At 40.9% G+C, this 14,627-nt stretch overlaps 1 protein-coding gene across 2 annotated transcripts in view; it reads left to right on the top strand.

The window, feature by feature from the left end:
• Nucleotides 1-2,948: 2,948 nt before the first annotated feature.
• The window catches only part of KIF27 (kinesin family member 27), an 82,573-nt gene continuing 70,894 nt past the window's right edge, over nt 2,949-14,627 (top strand). The window contains exons 1-2 of one of the 2 annotated variants that reach the window (XM_035024393.1): nt 2,949-2,964; nt 8,730-9,114. In XM_035024393.1, the coding sequence (XP_034880284.1) occupies nt 8,817-9,114 (298 nt within the window). In that variant the 5' untranslated portion in view covers nt 2,949-2,964; nt 8,730-8,816. Of the gene's footprint in view, nt 2,965-3,146; nt 3,199-8,729; nt 9,115-14,627 lie in introns of those variants that run through there. The other variant, XM_035024392.1, reaches the window with a different exon arrangement.

Raw genomic sequence — 14,627 nt, 5'->3', positions numbered from 1 at the left:
CATTTCTGTTCTTCCTGAACCTCCCTTACCAGCCGTCTTCTCCCTCCTCTCTGCTTCAGCCTCTTCCCAACACCTTCCCCTCCCTCCATCTTACTTATTTCTTTTCAAGAGCAGTCAAATAATTCTTCTCCTGGTCTCATATAAACAATATTATTCTTTTTTTCTGAAGCCTGGGCACCAACCAACTCAAACCGAGCTGTAGGCTCCAAAGGGTCTCCTCAGCAAGATTGTGTCTCTCTGGACAGCGCTTTCTCGTTTCAGCTATTAAAGGTAATATCTCCATGGCTTTGAACGTGGACTTCAACTACCTCCATTGTGACCTCAAACTTTCTTCCTTTTCTTTTTATTTATTTATTTTAGAGCGAGGTGGAGGAGGGGCAGAGGGAGAGAGTCTTAAGCAGACTCCGGGCTTGAAGCACAGAGCCTGGCTCCGGACATGGAGCCCCATGCGGGGCTCGATCTCACAACCCCGAGATCAGGACCGGAGCCCAAACGACTGCGCCACCCAGGTGCCCCATTGACCTCAAACTTTCTAATGAAGTTCTTCTTTCCAACTTATCTCTAACTCAGGCAAAGGATCCTGTGGGCAAAGCATCCCCTGAGGGGAACAAAACCTACCCCCTCAAGCAATGACAACTGCCCTGAGCCAGCAAGACCCCGTGTGATTGACCCCAAGGAATGGTGGATTAGATTTTCACTGCCCACCTGCACATATCCTATCACTTTTTTTTTTTTTAAGATTTTATTTATTTATTTGAGAGAGCGAGAATGAGAGAGAGTACATGAGATGGGGAAGGGTCAGAGGGAGAAGCTGGCTCCCCGCCGAGCAGGGAGCCCGATGCGGGACTCGATCCAGGGACTCCAGGATCATGACCTGAGCCGAAGGCAGTCGCTTAACCAACTGAGCCACCCAGGCGCCCGAGGCCTGGTAACTTTTAACTGAATCTTGGGCATTTTATTTTATTTTTAAAAAGATTTTATTTATTTATTTTTTAAGATTTTGTTTATTTGGGAGAGAGAGCATGAGAGGGGGGAGGGTCAGAGGGAGAAGCACACTCCCTGCCGAGCAGGGAGCCTGATGCGGGACTCGATCCCGGGACTCCAGGATCATGACCTGAGCCGAAGGCAGTTGCTTAACCAACTGAGCCACCCAGGCTCCCTATCCTATCACTTTTGCTGCACATATTCCTTATATCAACTTGGAAGCATTTTCAGCACCTTGGGGACAGTCTTTGAGATGCTAGTCCGCTATCTTTCCTGTGTTGGCCTCACTGAAATAAATTCCTTTCCTGTTTCACCACCAATTGTCTCTCTGCCTTCAGATTTTGTCAGCGGCCAGTGGCCAAACTGGTCTGTTTGGGACCCCTGGAGCCAGGTGCTTCCTGAAAATAGCATGGTCCTGCAAAAACTTTTGTAAGCCAAATGGTGTGAAGTGAAGAAGCAACTACCATTAAATTTTATGGAAAAATTTTGACCATTCCCAAACCCCGAAAATGACCTGTTGTAATTCCTCTCTGATACCTTAGGACACATCTTGCTAACAAATGCACAAAATAAATCAAGATAAAGCACAGATGCTCACAGACACACTCAAAACTATGGCGGCTTGATGCCCAGGTGCTAAGTGTGGTTTCCCTGAAGGCGACTCTCTTCTCCCGGGGTGCCCACTGCCTCTGTAAGGGTTGGTTGCAAAATAAACGCTGAACCTTATTTTGACTTTCACCTTTTATCATAAAATCGAAAATCCTCTTTGGATTTCTTCCATTTAGCAAAAAGAGATAGTAATGTAAGTTCTTCAGCCAAGAGGCATAGTGTGAACTTTTGAAAAGCAGGGGATACCTGTAATTCAATTTAATAACTAAGTAGCTTTTTTCCCCCACCTTCATTCCTAAGTTTCATGAGAGAAGGGATGCTTTTTGAAAGTTACTTAAAAAAAAAGAAGAAGAAACATCTCTTGGAAGAAAATGCTTGGATTGTGCTTCTAAAAATGGGGAGGCATTAAGGCATTTAAAACTAGATTGGAAAAGTTAAACATAGAATTATCATATGACCTGGCAATCCCATTCCTAAGTCTATACCAAAAGAACTGAGAACAGATACTAAACAAATACTGGTACGTGAAAGTTCCTAACAGCATTATTCATATTAGCCAAAAAGTGGAAACAGTTCACATGTCCATCAGGTGATGAACTGATAAATAAAATGTGGTATGCCCACACAATGGGATATTATTCAGCAAAAAAAGGAATAAAATTACTGATACATGCTACAGCATGGGTGGAGGAGGAAAACATTGTTTAGCAAAAGAAGCCGGACACAAAAGGCCACAAATTGTATGATTTGGTGAATCAAAAATGCCCCAAACAGGTAAATCGATACAGAGAAAGCGGACTGGTGGTTGCCAGGGACTGTGGGAGAGGGGAATGGGAGTGACTATTGACACGGGGATTTCCTTTTGGGGTGATGAAAATGTTTTGGAACCAGAGGTGATGGTTGCACAACTTTGTGAATGCCTAATGTACACCTTAAAACGGTTTGATGTATGTCATGTGAACTTTACTTCAATAAAAAGAAGTGGAATTGGCTGCAAAAATACTGAAACAACGTGAGTCTTTCTCACATTCATTTTGCACACCGGCGGGGGGTTACTTTGGTTCCGCACTCTGCGAGAGGTCCCAGTGAGTTGGCTTTGTAGCCACGCCCGGAGCTGGCCTCCCCGCCCGGTGGGGCGGGGCTCGTGGGGGCGGGGCTCGCCGGGGACGGGCCTCGTCGGGGCGGGGTCTGGGGCGCGGCGGAGCGCCCGGCCGGGAGGGGGCGCGTCCGGGACTGGTCTCGCCGGTTGCCCGGAGAACCCGCGACAACAAAAGGCCCGAGCTGCGGCGGCGGCGGCGGCCGGGCGGAGCGAAGCCGGGTAGTCCTGCCCTGGGCTAGCCGCCGGAGACCGGGGCTTTCTCGAGCTGGGCAGTGAGTGGAGGGCCGGCCTGGCGGGGCACGGGGCGGGGCGGCGCCCTCCCGCCCTACTGTCCGCCGCGCCCGCGCTCCAGCCCGCCGTTGCGGAGGGGGGGCGCCGCCCAGGGGGAGGGGGTCGGGCGCCGCTGCGGGACGGCTCGTGGGGTGGGGGCGGTTGGGGCGCCTGCAAGCCGAGGAGGGCGCCGCAGGGGGCTGGGGTCGGTGCCGGAACCCCGCCGAACGGCCGGGGTAAGTGGGGTCCCCCGTGAGATAGAAGGGCCCGGGGATTAGGGACGCGCGGGAACGCCGGACGGAACCGCACTAAGTCAGATCCTGTGTTTCTGGAGCTGGTGCTTCCAGCTGCCTCCTGGGGGTTTCGTTTTGTCACCGGCCTCCCTTTTCCATGCGGATATTGAAACTTTGGTGCAACCCAAGCGCCGTAGAAGTCTGAAAGTCTCCTCCCTCAGAGGCAGGTTTCGTTGAGAAAGAACGGTGCCCAGGTTCTTTCGTTGAAACACCTTTTAAATAACCCTTCGCCCCCTCCAAGTTTTCAAACTTTTGTTTTTCCACTTGACGTTCTCTATTCTCTCTCTAGTTATCTATGCATTTGTGACCTGTTCTGAGATACTTTTGCGATTCACTGTCCATTTGCTGGGAAGTTTCTTACGGAAATATTAGCAGAGCAAAATTTTTAGACAACCACTACTTCTGAAAAATCACGGGCACTGGATGGCAACAGTATTTGGAGACACTTCTTTTTGATCAGCGACATGGCATCAGTGATCAAAGATTCTCTTGCTTTTCTCCGATTTCAAAACTCCATGGAGTATGCCTAAATATTGCCAGCCAATCAGATTTCACCTTTCTTTACTTTTATTGGTGACATAATACATATTCTTCTGATGACTGCAGTTGATCAGAATCTAAAGTTTAAGTGCTATGGATTTTTTTTTTTAAGATTTTATTTATTTATTTGACAGAGACACAGTGAGAGAGGGAACACAAGCAGGGGGAGTGGGAGGGGGAGAAGCAGGCGTCCTGCGAAGCAGGGAGCCCGATGCGGGGCTCGATCCCAGGACCGTGAGATCATGACCTGAGCGGAAGGCAGACACTTAACGACTGAGCCACCCAGGCGCCCCAACTATGGATTTTTTAATACTTAAATTCTTGGATACTAATTTTTGGCAAGCCATAGATTTAGGGGACCTTATTTATTAGAAAAGATAGAATTTCTTTTGCCTTTTTAGCAAAACTTTCCCATTATAAAAACCAAGAAAGTGAAAATATCCCAGTTACATTGCACCTTTTATTAGCAGTTTTGTTGGAAATAGGTTTGGCTTAACAAAGACCATGACTTTTGTTTTAACGTGATAGCATAAATAAAAAAAATAATCTGTATAATAAAAACTTCAAATATAGATGTTTAAAGATACTTGGAAGAACCAACTCATACAGCATCCTTGTAGTTTATTTGGAAAAGTTTCTAGTACCAAGTGATTGCAGAGTCCTTTAGGATCCAAAAAAGGTATATCATACATATGAATATTTTTTCACAGCTGACTTTAGTTAGAATGATTAAAACTGCCAAGGTTAGGTGCATCTCTTTATTGTGGCCATTAAATATAGCATGTTGACTCAGGATTTGCAGCCCAAGGGAGCTGATTTTTTTCTTCTTTACTCTCAGTGGGCTTTTAGAGTGATGTATTTGTTATTGTGATCCTTTTCAGACTGTCCACTCACAAAATTATAATGCACAGTACTGCTGCAGAGTTTTTTAAAGGCTAGTGAATATTAAATATGTATTAACATTTCCATAGTAAGTAGGGCTGAAAATGTTTTTTTAGTCTATTAATGGTCTACTAGGCTACTTAATGATACTGTGGAAGACTCTTTTCCAAAGCTGGCTGCATCATTTTACATTTCCATCTGGAGTATGTGATGTTTCCGTATTCTATACGTTCTCACCAACACTTGTTTTGTTTTTTAAATTTTATTTATTTATTTGAGAGAGAGAGTGGGAGAGAGAGAGCACCAGAGGCAGGAGGGTGAGAGGGAGAAGCTGACTCCCCAATGAGTAGGGAGCCCGATGCGGGCTTGATCCCGGGACTCTGGAATCATGACTTGACCCAAAGGTAGACGCCCAACTGACTGAGCCACCCAGGCGCCCCTCACCAACACTTGAACTGACTGAGCCAGCCAGGAGCCCCTCACCAACACTTGTTTTGATCTGTCTTAAAAAAATTTTTTTAAATATTAATATCCATCTTTTTAAAAATTGAGGTGTATTTAACACACAGTGTTACATTAGTTTCAGGTGTACAGACAAGTCTATATGGTATGCCGTGCTCACCCCAGGTGCAGCTATGATCTGTCATTGTACAATGCTATTGCAATACCACTGACCCTATGCTGTGCTTTTTATCCCTGTGACTCATTCATTTCATAACTGGAAGACTGTATCTCCCCCTGCCCTTCACCCATTTTGCCCACCCCACAACCTGCTACCTGCTACAAACCATCAGTTTGTTCTCTGTATTTATGGGTCTGATTCTGCTTTTTATTTGTTTGTTTGTTTGTTTTGTGTTTTTAGATTCTACATATAAGGGAAATCATAGGGGGGGCACCTGGCTGGCTCAGTCTGTTGAGCATGCAGTTCTTAGTCTCACACGTGAGACTCGAGCCCCACATTGCGTGTAGAGGTTACTTAAAATAAATAAATAAACATTAAAAAGAAAGGAAAAAATAATATGGTATTTGTCTTTCTCTGACTTATTTCACTTAACATAATACCCTCTAGGTTCATCCATGTTGTTGCAAATGGCAGGATTTCATTCACTTTTATGGCTGAGTAATATTCCATTGCATATATATACCACATCTTCTTTATCCATTAATTTATTTTTATTTTTATTTTTAAAGATTTTATTTATTTATTCATGAGACACACAGAGAGAGAGAGAGGCAGGCTTCCCACAGAGCAGGGAGCCCGATGTGGGACTCGATCCCAGGAGCCCAGGACCATGACCTGAGCTGAAGGCAGACGCTTAACCGACTGAGCCACCCATGCGCCCTCCATTAATTTGTTGATGGACACTTGGGTTGCTTCCATATCTTGGCTATTGTAAATAATGCTAATAAGCATAGTGGTACATAGATCTTTTTGAATTAGTGTTTTTGTATTCTTTGGGTAAAATACCCAGTAGTGCAATTAGTGGATCATAGGGTAGTTCTATTTTTAATGTTTTGAGGAAGCGCCATACTGTTTTCCAGAGTGACTGCACTAGTTCACATTCCCACCGATCATGCTTGAGGGTTCCTTTTTCTCCACATTCTTGCTAACACTTGTTATTTCTTGTCTTTTGATTCTAGCCATTCTGACAGGTGTTAAGTGATACCTCATTGTGGGTTTGATTGCATTTCCCTGCTGGCTAATGATGTTGAGCATCTTTGCATGTGCTTATTAACCATTTTTCATATCTTTGAGGAAAAAAAGATTTAAATTTGCTCAAATTCATTTCATCTGTTCTTCCTTATAAAGCTTATTGCTTTTGCTTTTGGTGTTATACCTGAGAAACCGTTGCCAAACCCAAGGTTACCAAGAGTTACCCCTATGTTTTCTTCTAAGAGTTTTATGAGTTTTAGCTCTTACACTTAGGTCTGCGAATGATTTTGAGTTAACTTTGTATATGATGTGAAGTAGGAGTCCAATTTCATTCTTAGCACGTGGATATCCAGTTTGTGTCAACCATTTGTTGAAAAGCCTGTTCTTTCCCCCACTGAATTGTCTTGGCGCTCTTGTCAATAATCATTTGCCCATAAATATGAGTATTTATTGGGACACCTGGGTAGCTCAGTTGGTTAAGCATCTGCCTTTGGCTCAGGTCATGCTCCTTGCTTGGCTGGGAGCCTGCTTCTCCCTCTGCCTGCCACTCCCCCTGCTTGTGCTCTCTCTCCCCTCTCTCTGACAAATAAATAAATAAAATCTTAAAAAAAATATATAGGGATTTATTTCTGGATTCTCAGTTCTTTTCCATTGATCTTTAAGTTTGTCTTATACCAGTATCATACTGTCTTGATTCCTGTTGCTTGTCTTTAGACTTGGGGAAGTGTGTCCTCTGACCTTGTTCTTTTTCAATATTATTTTAGCTATTCTGTGTCCCTTGGATTTCCATATGAATTTTAGGATCAATCAATATATAAAATATTTTAAAAAAAGAATTTTAGGATCAGCTTGTCAATTTTGCAAAGAAGTCAGCTGGGATTCTGATAGGCGTTGCATTTGAATCTGTAGATAAAAATTTGGGGAATATTGTCATCTTAACAGTGTTTTAAGTCTTTCAACCCACGAACATGAGATGTTTTTTGATGTATTTAGATCTTCTTTACTTTCTTTAACAATATTTTATAGTCTTCAGAGTATAAGTTTTACATGTCTTTCATTAAATTTTTATTTCCAAGTATTTTATCCTTTTTGATGCTACTATAAATGGAATTGTTTTCTTAATTTATTTTTCAGGTTCATTGTAAGTATAGCTACCAACTTAGGTTCCCCCCCCCCCCCCCCTGGCTTTCTTGATTTGTGTTTCTTTTTCTTTTTTTTTTATTAGCATATATTATTTATTTCAGGGGTACAGGTCTGTGATTCATCAGTCTTACACAGTTCACAGTGCTCACCATAGCACATACCCTCCCCAGTGTCCGTCACCCAGCCACCCCATCTCTCCCACCCCCCTCCACTCCAGCAACCCTCAGTTTGTTTCTTGAGAGAAAGACTCATTTATGGTTTGTCTCCCTCTCTGGTTTCGTCTTGTTTCATTTTTCCTTCCCTTCCCCTATGATCCTCTGCCTTGTTTGTCAAATTCCACATATCTGTGAGATCATATGATACTTGTCTTTCTCTGATTGACTTATTTCACTTAGCATAATACCCTCTAGTTCCATCCACATCGTTGCAAATCCAATTTAATTTTTAATATATTAATTCTACCAGCGATTTTCAGAAACAAGTACAACATAAGTGAGGAGTGGAAAAGCAGTTTTTCAGTTAGTTCTGATTATTTTTGAAAAGAAATGATTTAAAATTATAGAAATCCTGGGGCGCCTGGGTGGCTCAGTTGGTTAGGCGACTGCCTTCGGCTCAGGTCATGATCCTGGAGTCCCTGGATCGAGTCCCACATCGGGCTCCCTGCTCGGCAGGGAGTCTGCTTCTCCCTCTGACCCTCCCCACTCTCATGTGCTCTCTCTCATTCTCTCTCTCTCAAATAAATAAATAAAATCTTAAAAAAAAATTAAATAAATAAAAAATAAATAAAATTATAGAAATCCTTAAAACTGTTTTCTTGGATTTATCTCTAATATTTGTGGCAAAGAGATATAGCTATAAAATCTAATAAAGGGTTTGCTTTCAACACATGTGTACAATTACTCAGTTATCTCCTTGCCTTAATTTTCTAACTCCCCAGTTATTCAATATTTAGATTAGTGAACTGGGAAACATATTACTGCTGCAGAAAGAATGGCATGATGGAATCCTATGCACTTATCTCTTAGCTTCATCATTTGCCAACTCATGGCGCCTACCCCTTAGATTGTTTTGTAGCAAATCCAGACATTTCATATCATCTGTAAATTATAGGTATATTTTTATAAGACAGATTTACTTGTTGTAACTATCTCTCAATGGAACAAAACCTGCTTTAATTGACTTTGTTTTAGAAGATGCTTAGTTTATTAGGATAAAGAAGTCCATAATTAAGTTTTGTTTTTATTTTGATACACAGGAGTCCAGATCTTACATAAAATGGATATTTCTCACACTAGATACTGAATATTAAGTAGAAAGTTATTTAGTAAAAATCTAAGCTGCTATGGAAGAAATACCAGTAAAAGTTGCTGTAAGAATCCGACCTCTGCTGTGCAAAGAAGTTCTTCATAATCATCAAGCTTGTGTGAGAGTTATTCCAAACACCCAGCAAATTGTCATTGGGAGAGATAGAGTCTTTACTTTTGATTTTGTTTTTGGCAAAAATTCCACTCAAGGTGAAGTTTATAATACATGTATAAAACCACTAGTGTTGTCACTCATTGAGGGCTATAATGCAACTGTTTTTGCCTATGGACAAACTGGATCCGGGAAGACCTACACCATTGGAGGAGGCCATGTTGGTAAGATTCGCGTATTCTTTGACTTTTATTTGAGACACTGGAATGAAGCTAAAATATGAAGATGTGTTTGTAATATCATCATCTTTGAAAGATTTATATTATTTTATTTATTTCTTTATTTTTTATTCTTATGTTAATCCCCATACATTACATCATTAGTTTTTGATGTAGTGTTCCATGATTCATTGTTTGTGCATAACACCCAGTGCTCCATGCAGAATGTGCCCTCCTCAATACCCACCACCAGGCTAACCCATCTCCCCACCCCCGTCCCCTCTAGAACCCTCAGTTTGTTTTTCAGAGTCCATCGTCTCTCGTGATTCGTCTACCCCTCCGATTTCCCCCCCTTCATTCTTCCCCTCCCGCTACCTTCTTCTTTTTTTTTTCTTAACATATATTGCATTATTTGTTTCAGAGGTACAGATCTGAGAGTCAACAGTCTTGCACAATTCACAGCACTTACCAGAGCACATACCCTCCCCAGTGTCTATCACCCAGTCACCCCATCCCTCCCACCCCACCCCCCACTCCAGCAACCCTCAGTTTGTTTCCTGCGATTAAGAATTCCTCATATCAGTGAGATCATATGATACATGTCTTTCTCTGTTTGACTTATTTCACTCAACATAATACCCTCCAGTTCCATCCACGTCGTTGCAAATGGCAAGATCTGAAAGATTTATTTTTAAATATTGAAGTTTTCATTCAATTTAATTTATGATTATATTTGGTTAAGGAAACAAGTTTAAGACAGTGTTTAGTGTTCAGCCCTTTGCCATTTTTTCCCAGTCTTATTGAGATATAATTGACATATATCTTTGTATTAGTCCAAGGTTTCCATATAATGATTTGATATATGTATGTATTGCAAAATGATTACCACAGTAAGTTGAGTTATCATCAATCACATCAAGTTATAAATTTTTTCTTGTGATAAGAACTTTTTTTTTAAAGATTTATTTATTTATTTATTTGAGAGAGAGCTAGAGAGAGCACAAGCAGGGTGAAGGGCAGAGAGAGAAGCAGACTCTCCGCTGAGCTGGGAGCCTGATGTGGGGCTCGATCATGACCCTAGCCGAAGGCAGATGCTTAACTGACTGAGCCACCGAGGTGCCCAAGAACTTTTAAGATCTAATATTTCAGCAACTTTCAAATACACAATGCAGTATTGTTAACTACAGTTACCATGCTGTACACTACATCCTCAGAACTTATAACTGGAAGCTTTTATGTTTTGACTACTTTCACCCATTTCCCCCACTCCCTGCCTCTGGCAACCCTTTGTTGTTTTGAACAGAACTTAAAGTAGAAAGAAATGAGTTAACATGACCGGATTTTGATCTTTTAACATAGTCCACGTGTAAATATCAAGAGTCCTACAACCAGAACTTCAAGGCGATAGGAGGAATTTATTATGTGGTTAAGGTGTCTTTTTTCCCCATTTTTAAATCAAATTTTTATTTTATTTGTTCCATTTTATTGAGGTACAATTGATAAATAAAATTGTACCATATTTAAAGTGTACATCATGATGATTTGATGAATGTATATGTTGTCAAAGGATTCCTCCAATCTAGTTAACACATCCATCAACTCACATGTAAGTGCAGATTTCTATTTTATTTTATTTTTAAAGATTTTATTTATTTGAGAGTGAGAGCATGAGCGGGGTGAGGGGCAGAGGGAGAAGCAGACTCCCTGCTGAGCAGGGAACCCGAGGTGGGGCTCCATCCCAGGACCCTGGGATCATGACCTGAGCTGAAGGCAGACGCTTATCCCACTGAGCCACCCAGGCACCCCCGGATTTCTATTTTAAATACTAAATATTTTAGGATATAATTTCTCCTGCTTGTAATTCTAGTTTGGAAAAGGTGGAATCCTTAGGATTTCCTGTAGAGCTGGAAGGAAACTTGAAAATTATTTCTCTTTGTAAGTGTGGCGCTCCAGCTATGAAGCGATCAATGAAGGACTTAGTTAGAGGGCTAGTGACAGCTGGGATTGAAGTCAGGTCCTCTGTCGAGATGCTTACTGTATTGGTATTTTTCGACTAAAAGCAAACTTGAGTATTGTACATATATATGTATTATTGTCTACAATTATTGCTAGTATTCTGTATATGTGTAACGACTCTCAATGTATTTTCTACTTTCATGCTTTTCAAATATGGAATATGTGACTTTGAGAAACATTTGTCATTACATGTAGGGATTGTGGGGGAGAGTTGGAGGCTGGCTGTGTGGTTTGAGGAAGCCCTGATTGCAAAGATTAAATGGAGGGTCCATAAGTGCCCACCCGCCTCACCACCATTTTTAGAATCACTGTTATGAAGGATTTAGGAGATTAAAGATACTAGATTATTTTAAGGTCTCAAAATAAAAAATTCAATTTTTCTACTATAAGTTGTGTTTTTTTGTTTTTGTTTTTTTTAGGATCTTAGCTTTTTTTTTAATGGGCAAATGTTTTATGATCCTTAAGACTCACTATGTTCTTTATACTAATAAGAGTTATAAAATGGTTAGAACTTGGTGACTTAATTATCGCTATATTGCTTTCATTAAGAGGCCGTGCATACAATTTTAATACCTTAAGGGAAAAAGTTATTAAGTTTATCTATTATCCTGAAATATTTTAACTGCTATAAAATACTTTATACTTGATAACACCATTAGAAGCGGTTTTTGATTTTTTCCCCTAGCTTTTTTTATTCTTTTTTTTTTTTAAGATTTTATTTATTTATCTGAGAGAGAGAGAGCACATGAGAGGGGGGAGAGTCCGAGGGAGAAGCAGACTCCCTGCCGAGCAGGGAGCCTGATGCGGGACTCCATCCTGGGACTCCAGGATCATGGCCTGAGCCAAAGGCAGTCGCCCAACCAACTGAGCCACCCAGGTACCCTATTCTTTTTTTTTTTTTAATCATTTTTTTTCATCATGATAAGTGTGCTCTTTAATCCCCATCCCTATTTCCCCATTACCGCATTCACCTCCCCTCCGGTAACCATCTGTTTATTCTCTATAGTTAAGAGACTCTTTCTTCATTTGTCTCTCTCTCTCTCTTTTTTCCTTCGCTTGTTTGTTTTGTTCCTTAAATTCTACATATGAGTGAAATCTTATGGTATCTGTCTTTCTATGACTGACTTATTTTGCTCAGCATTATACTCTCTAGCTCTGTCCGGGTCCTTGCAAATAGTAAGATTTCATTCTTTTTTTATGGCTGAATAATTCCATCTTGTGTGTGTGTGTGGTGTGTCTGTGTGTATGTGTGTGTGTGTACTACATCTTTATCCATTCATGTATTGATGGACACTTGGGCTGCTCTCATAGTTTGGGTAAATACCCAGTAGTGCAATTACTGGATCATAGGGTAGTTCTATTTTTAAAGTTTTGAAGAACCTCCATACTCTTTTCCATAGTGCCTGCACCAGTTTGCATTCCCACCAATAGAGCAAGAAGGTTCCTTTTTCTCCATATCTTCGCCAACACCTGTTGTTTCTTGTGTTGTTGATTTTAGCCATTCTCACAGGTGAGGCAGTATCTCATTGTAATTTTGATTTGTATTTCCCTGATGAGAGATGTTGAACATCTTTTCATGGGTCTGTTGGCCACCTGGATGTCTTCTTTGGAGAAATGTCTGTTCATGTCTTCTGCCCCTTTTTTAATTGGATTATTTGTTTTGGGGTGTTGAGTTGTATCAGTTCTTTATATATTTTGGATACTAACCCTTTATTGGTGTTATTTGCAAATATCTTCTTCCATTCAGTAGGCTGCCTTTTAGTTTTGTTGATTGTTTCCTCCTCCATGCAGAAGCTTTCTATTTTGATGTAGTCCCAATAGTTTACTTTTGCTTTTGTTTCCCTTGCCTCAGGAGACATATCTAGAAAAATGTTGCTACAGCTGATGTCAGAGAGATTACTGCCTGTGCTCTCTTTAAAGATTTTTATGATTTCAGGTCCCACATTTAGATCTTTAATCCATTTTGAATTTGTTTTTGTGTACGGTAAAAGAGGGTGTTCCAGTTTCATTCTTTTGCATGTAGCTGTCCAGTTTTCCCAGCACCATTTGTTGAAGAGATTGTCTTTTTCCCATTGTATAATAGTTCTTCCTTTGTCGAAGATTAATTGACCATATAAGTATGGGTTTATTTCTGGGTTTTCTATTCTGTTCTTTTGATATATGTGTCTGTTTTTGTGCCAGTACCATACTGTTTTGATTGCTGAAGTGTTTTTTTTTTATTTAAATTCAATTAATTAACATATAATGTATTATTTGTTTCAGGGGTACACTTCTGTGATTCATCAGTCTTATTTAATACCCAGTGCTCATTACAATACAATTACATACCCTCCCCAATGTCCATCACCCTGTTACCCCATCCTTCCACCCTCCTCCCCTCCAGCAACCCTCAGTTTATTTTCTATAATTAAGAGTCTCTTATGGTTTGTCTGCCTCTCTGGTTTCATCTTGTTTCATTTTTTCCTCTCTTCCCCTATGAACCTCTGCCTTCGTTCTTAAAGTCCACATATCAGTGAGATCATATGATACTTGTCTTGATCTCTGATTGACTTATTTTGCTTAGCATAATACCCTCTAGTTCCAACCACGTCATTGCAAATGGCAAGATTTCATTTTTTTTTTGATGGCTGCATAATATTCCTGTGTGTGTGTGTGTGTACACACACACACCACATCTTCTTGATCCATTCATCTGTTGATGGACATCTGGGCTATTCCCATAGTTTGACTCTTGTGGACATTGCTGCTATAAACATTGGGGTGCACGTACCCCTTCAGATCCCTACATTTGTATCTTTGGGGTAAATACCCAGTAGTGCAATTGCTGGGTCATATGGTAGCTCTATTTTCAACTTTTTGAGGAACCTCCCTACTGTTTTCCAGAGTGGCTGCACCAGCTTGCATTCCCACCAACAGTGTAGGAAGGTTCCCCTTTCTCCACATCCCCACCAACATCTGTCCTTTCCTGACTTGATAATTTTAGCCATTCTGACTGGTGTGAGGTGGTATCTCATTGAGGTTTTGATTTGGATTTCCCTGATGCCGAGCGATATTGAGCACTTTTTCATGTGTCTGTTGGCCATTTGGATGTCTTCTTTGGAAAAATGTCTGTTCATGTCTTCTGCCCATTTCTTGATTGGATCATTTGTTCTTTGGGTGTTGGGTTTGGTAAGTTCCTTATAGATTTTGGATACTAGCCCTTTATCTGATATGTCATTTGCAAATATCTTCTCCCATTCTGTCCGTTTTTGGTTTTGTTGACTGTTTTGTTTCCTTTGCTATGCAAAAGCTTTTTATCTTGAGGAAGTCCCAATAGTTCATTTTTGCCCTTGCTTCCTTTGCCTTTGGTGATGTTTCTAGGAAGAAGTTGCTGCAGCTGAAGTCAAAGAGGTTGCTACCTGTGTTCTCCTCAAGGATTTTGATGGACTCCTGTCTCCCATTTAGGTCTTTCAACCATTTGGAGTCTATTTTTGTGTGTGGTGTAAGGAAATGGTCCAGTTTCA

This window comes from Mirounga leonina, unplaced genomic scaffold (assembly GCF_011800145.1).
Source record: "Mirounga leonina isolate KUSES-001 unplaced genomic scaffold, KU_Mleo_1.0 Mir_179, whole genome shotgun sequence".
NCBI classification, from domain to species: domain Eukaryota; kingdom Metazoa; phylum Chordata; class Mammalia; order Carnivora; family Phocidae; genus Mirounga; species Mirounga leonina.
The sequence above is the reverse complement of the archived record's forward strand: the minus strand, read 5'-3'. Positions and strand labels throughout refer to the sequence as shown.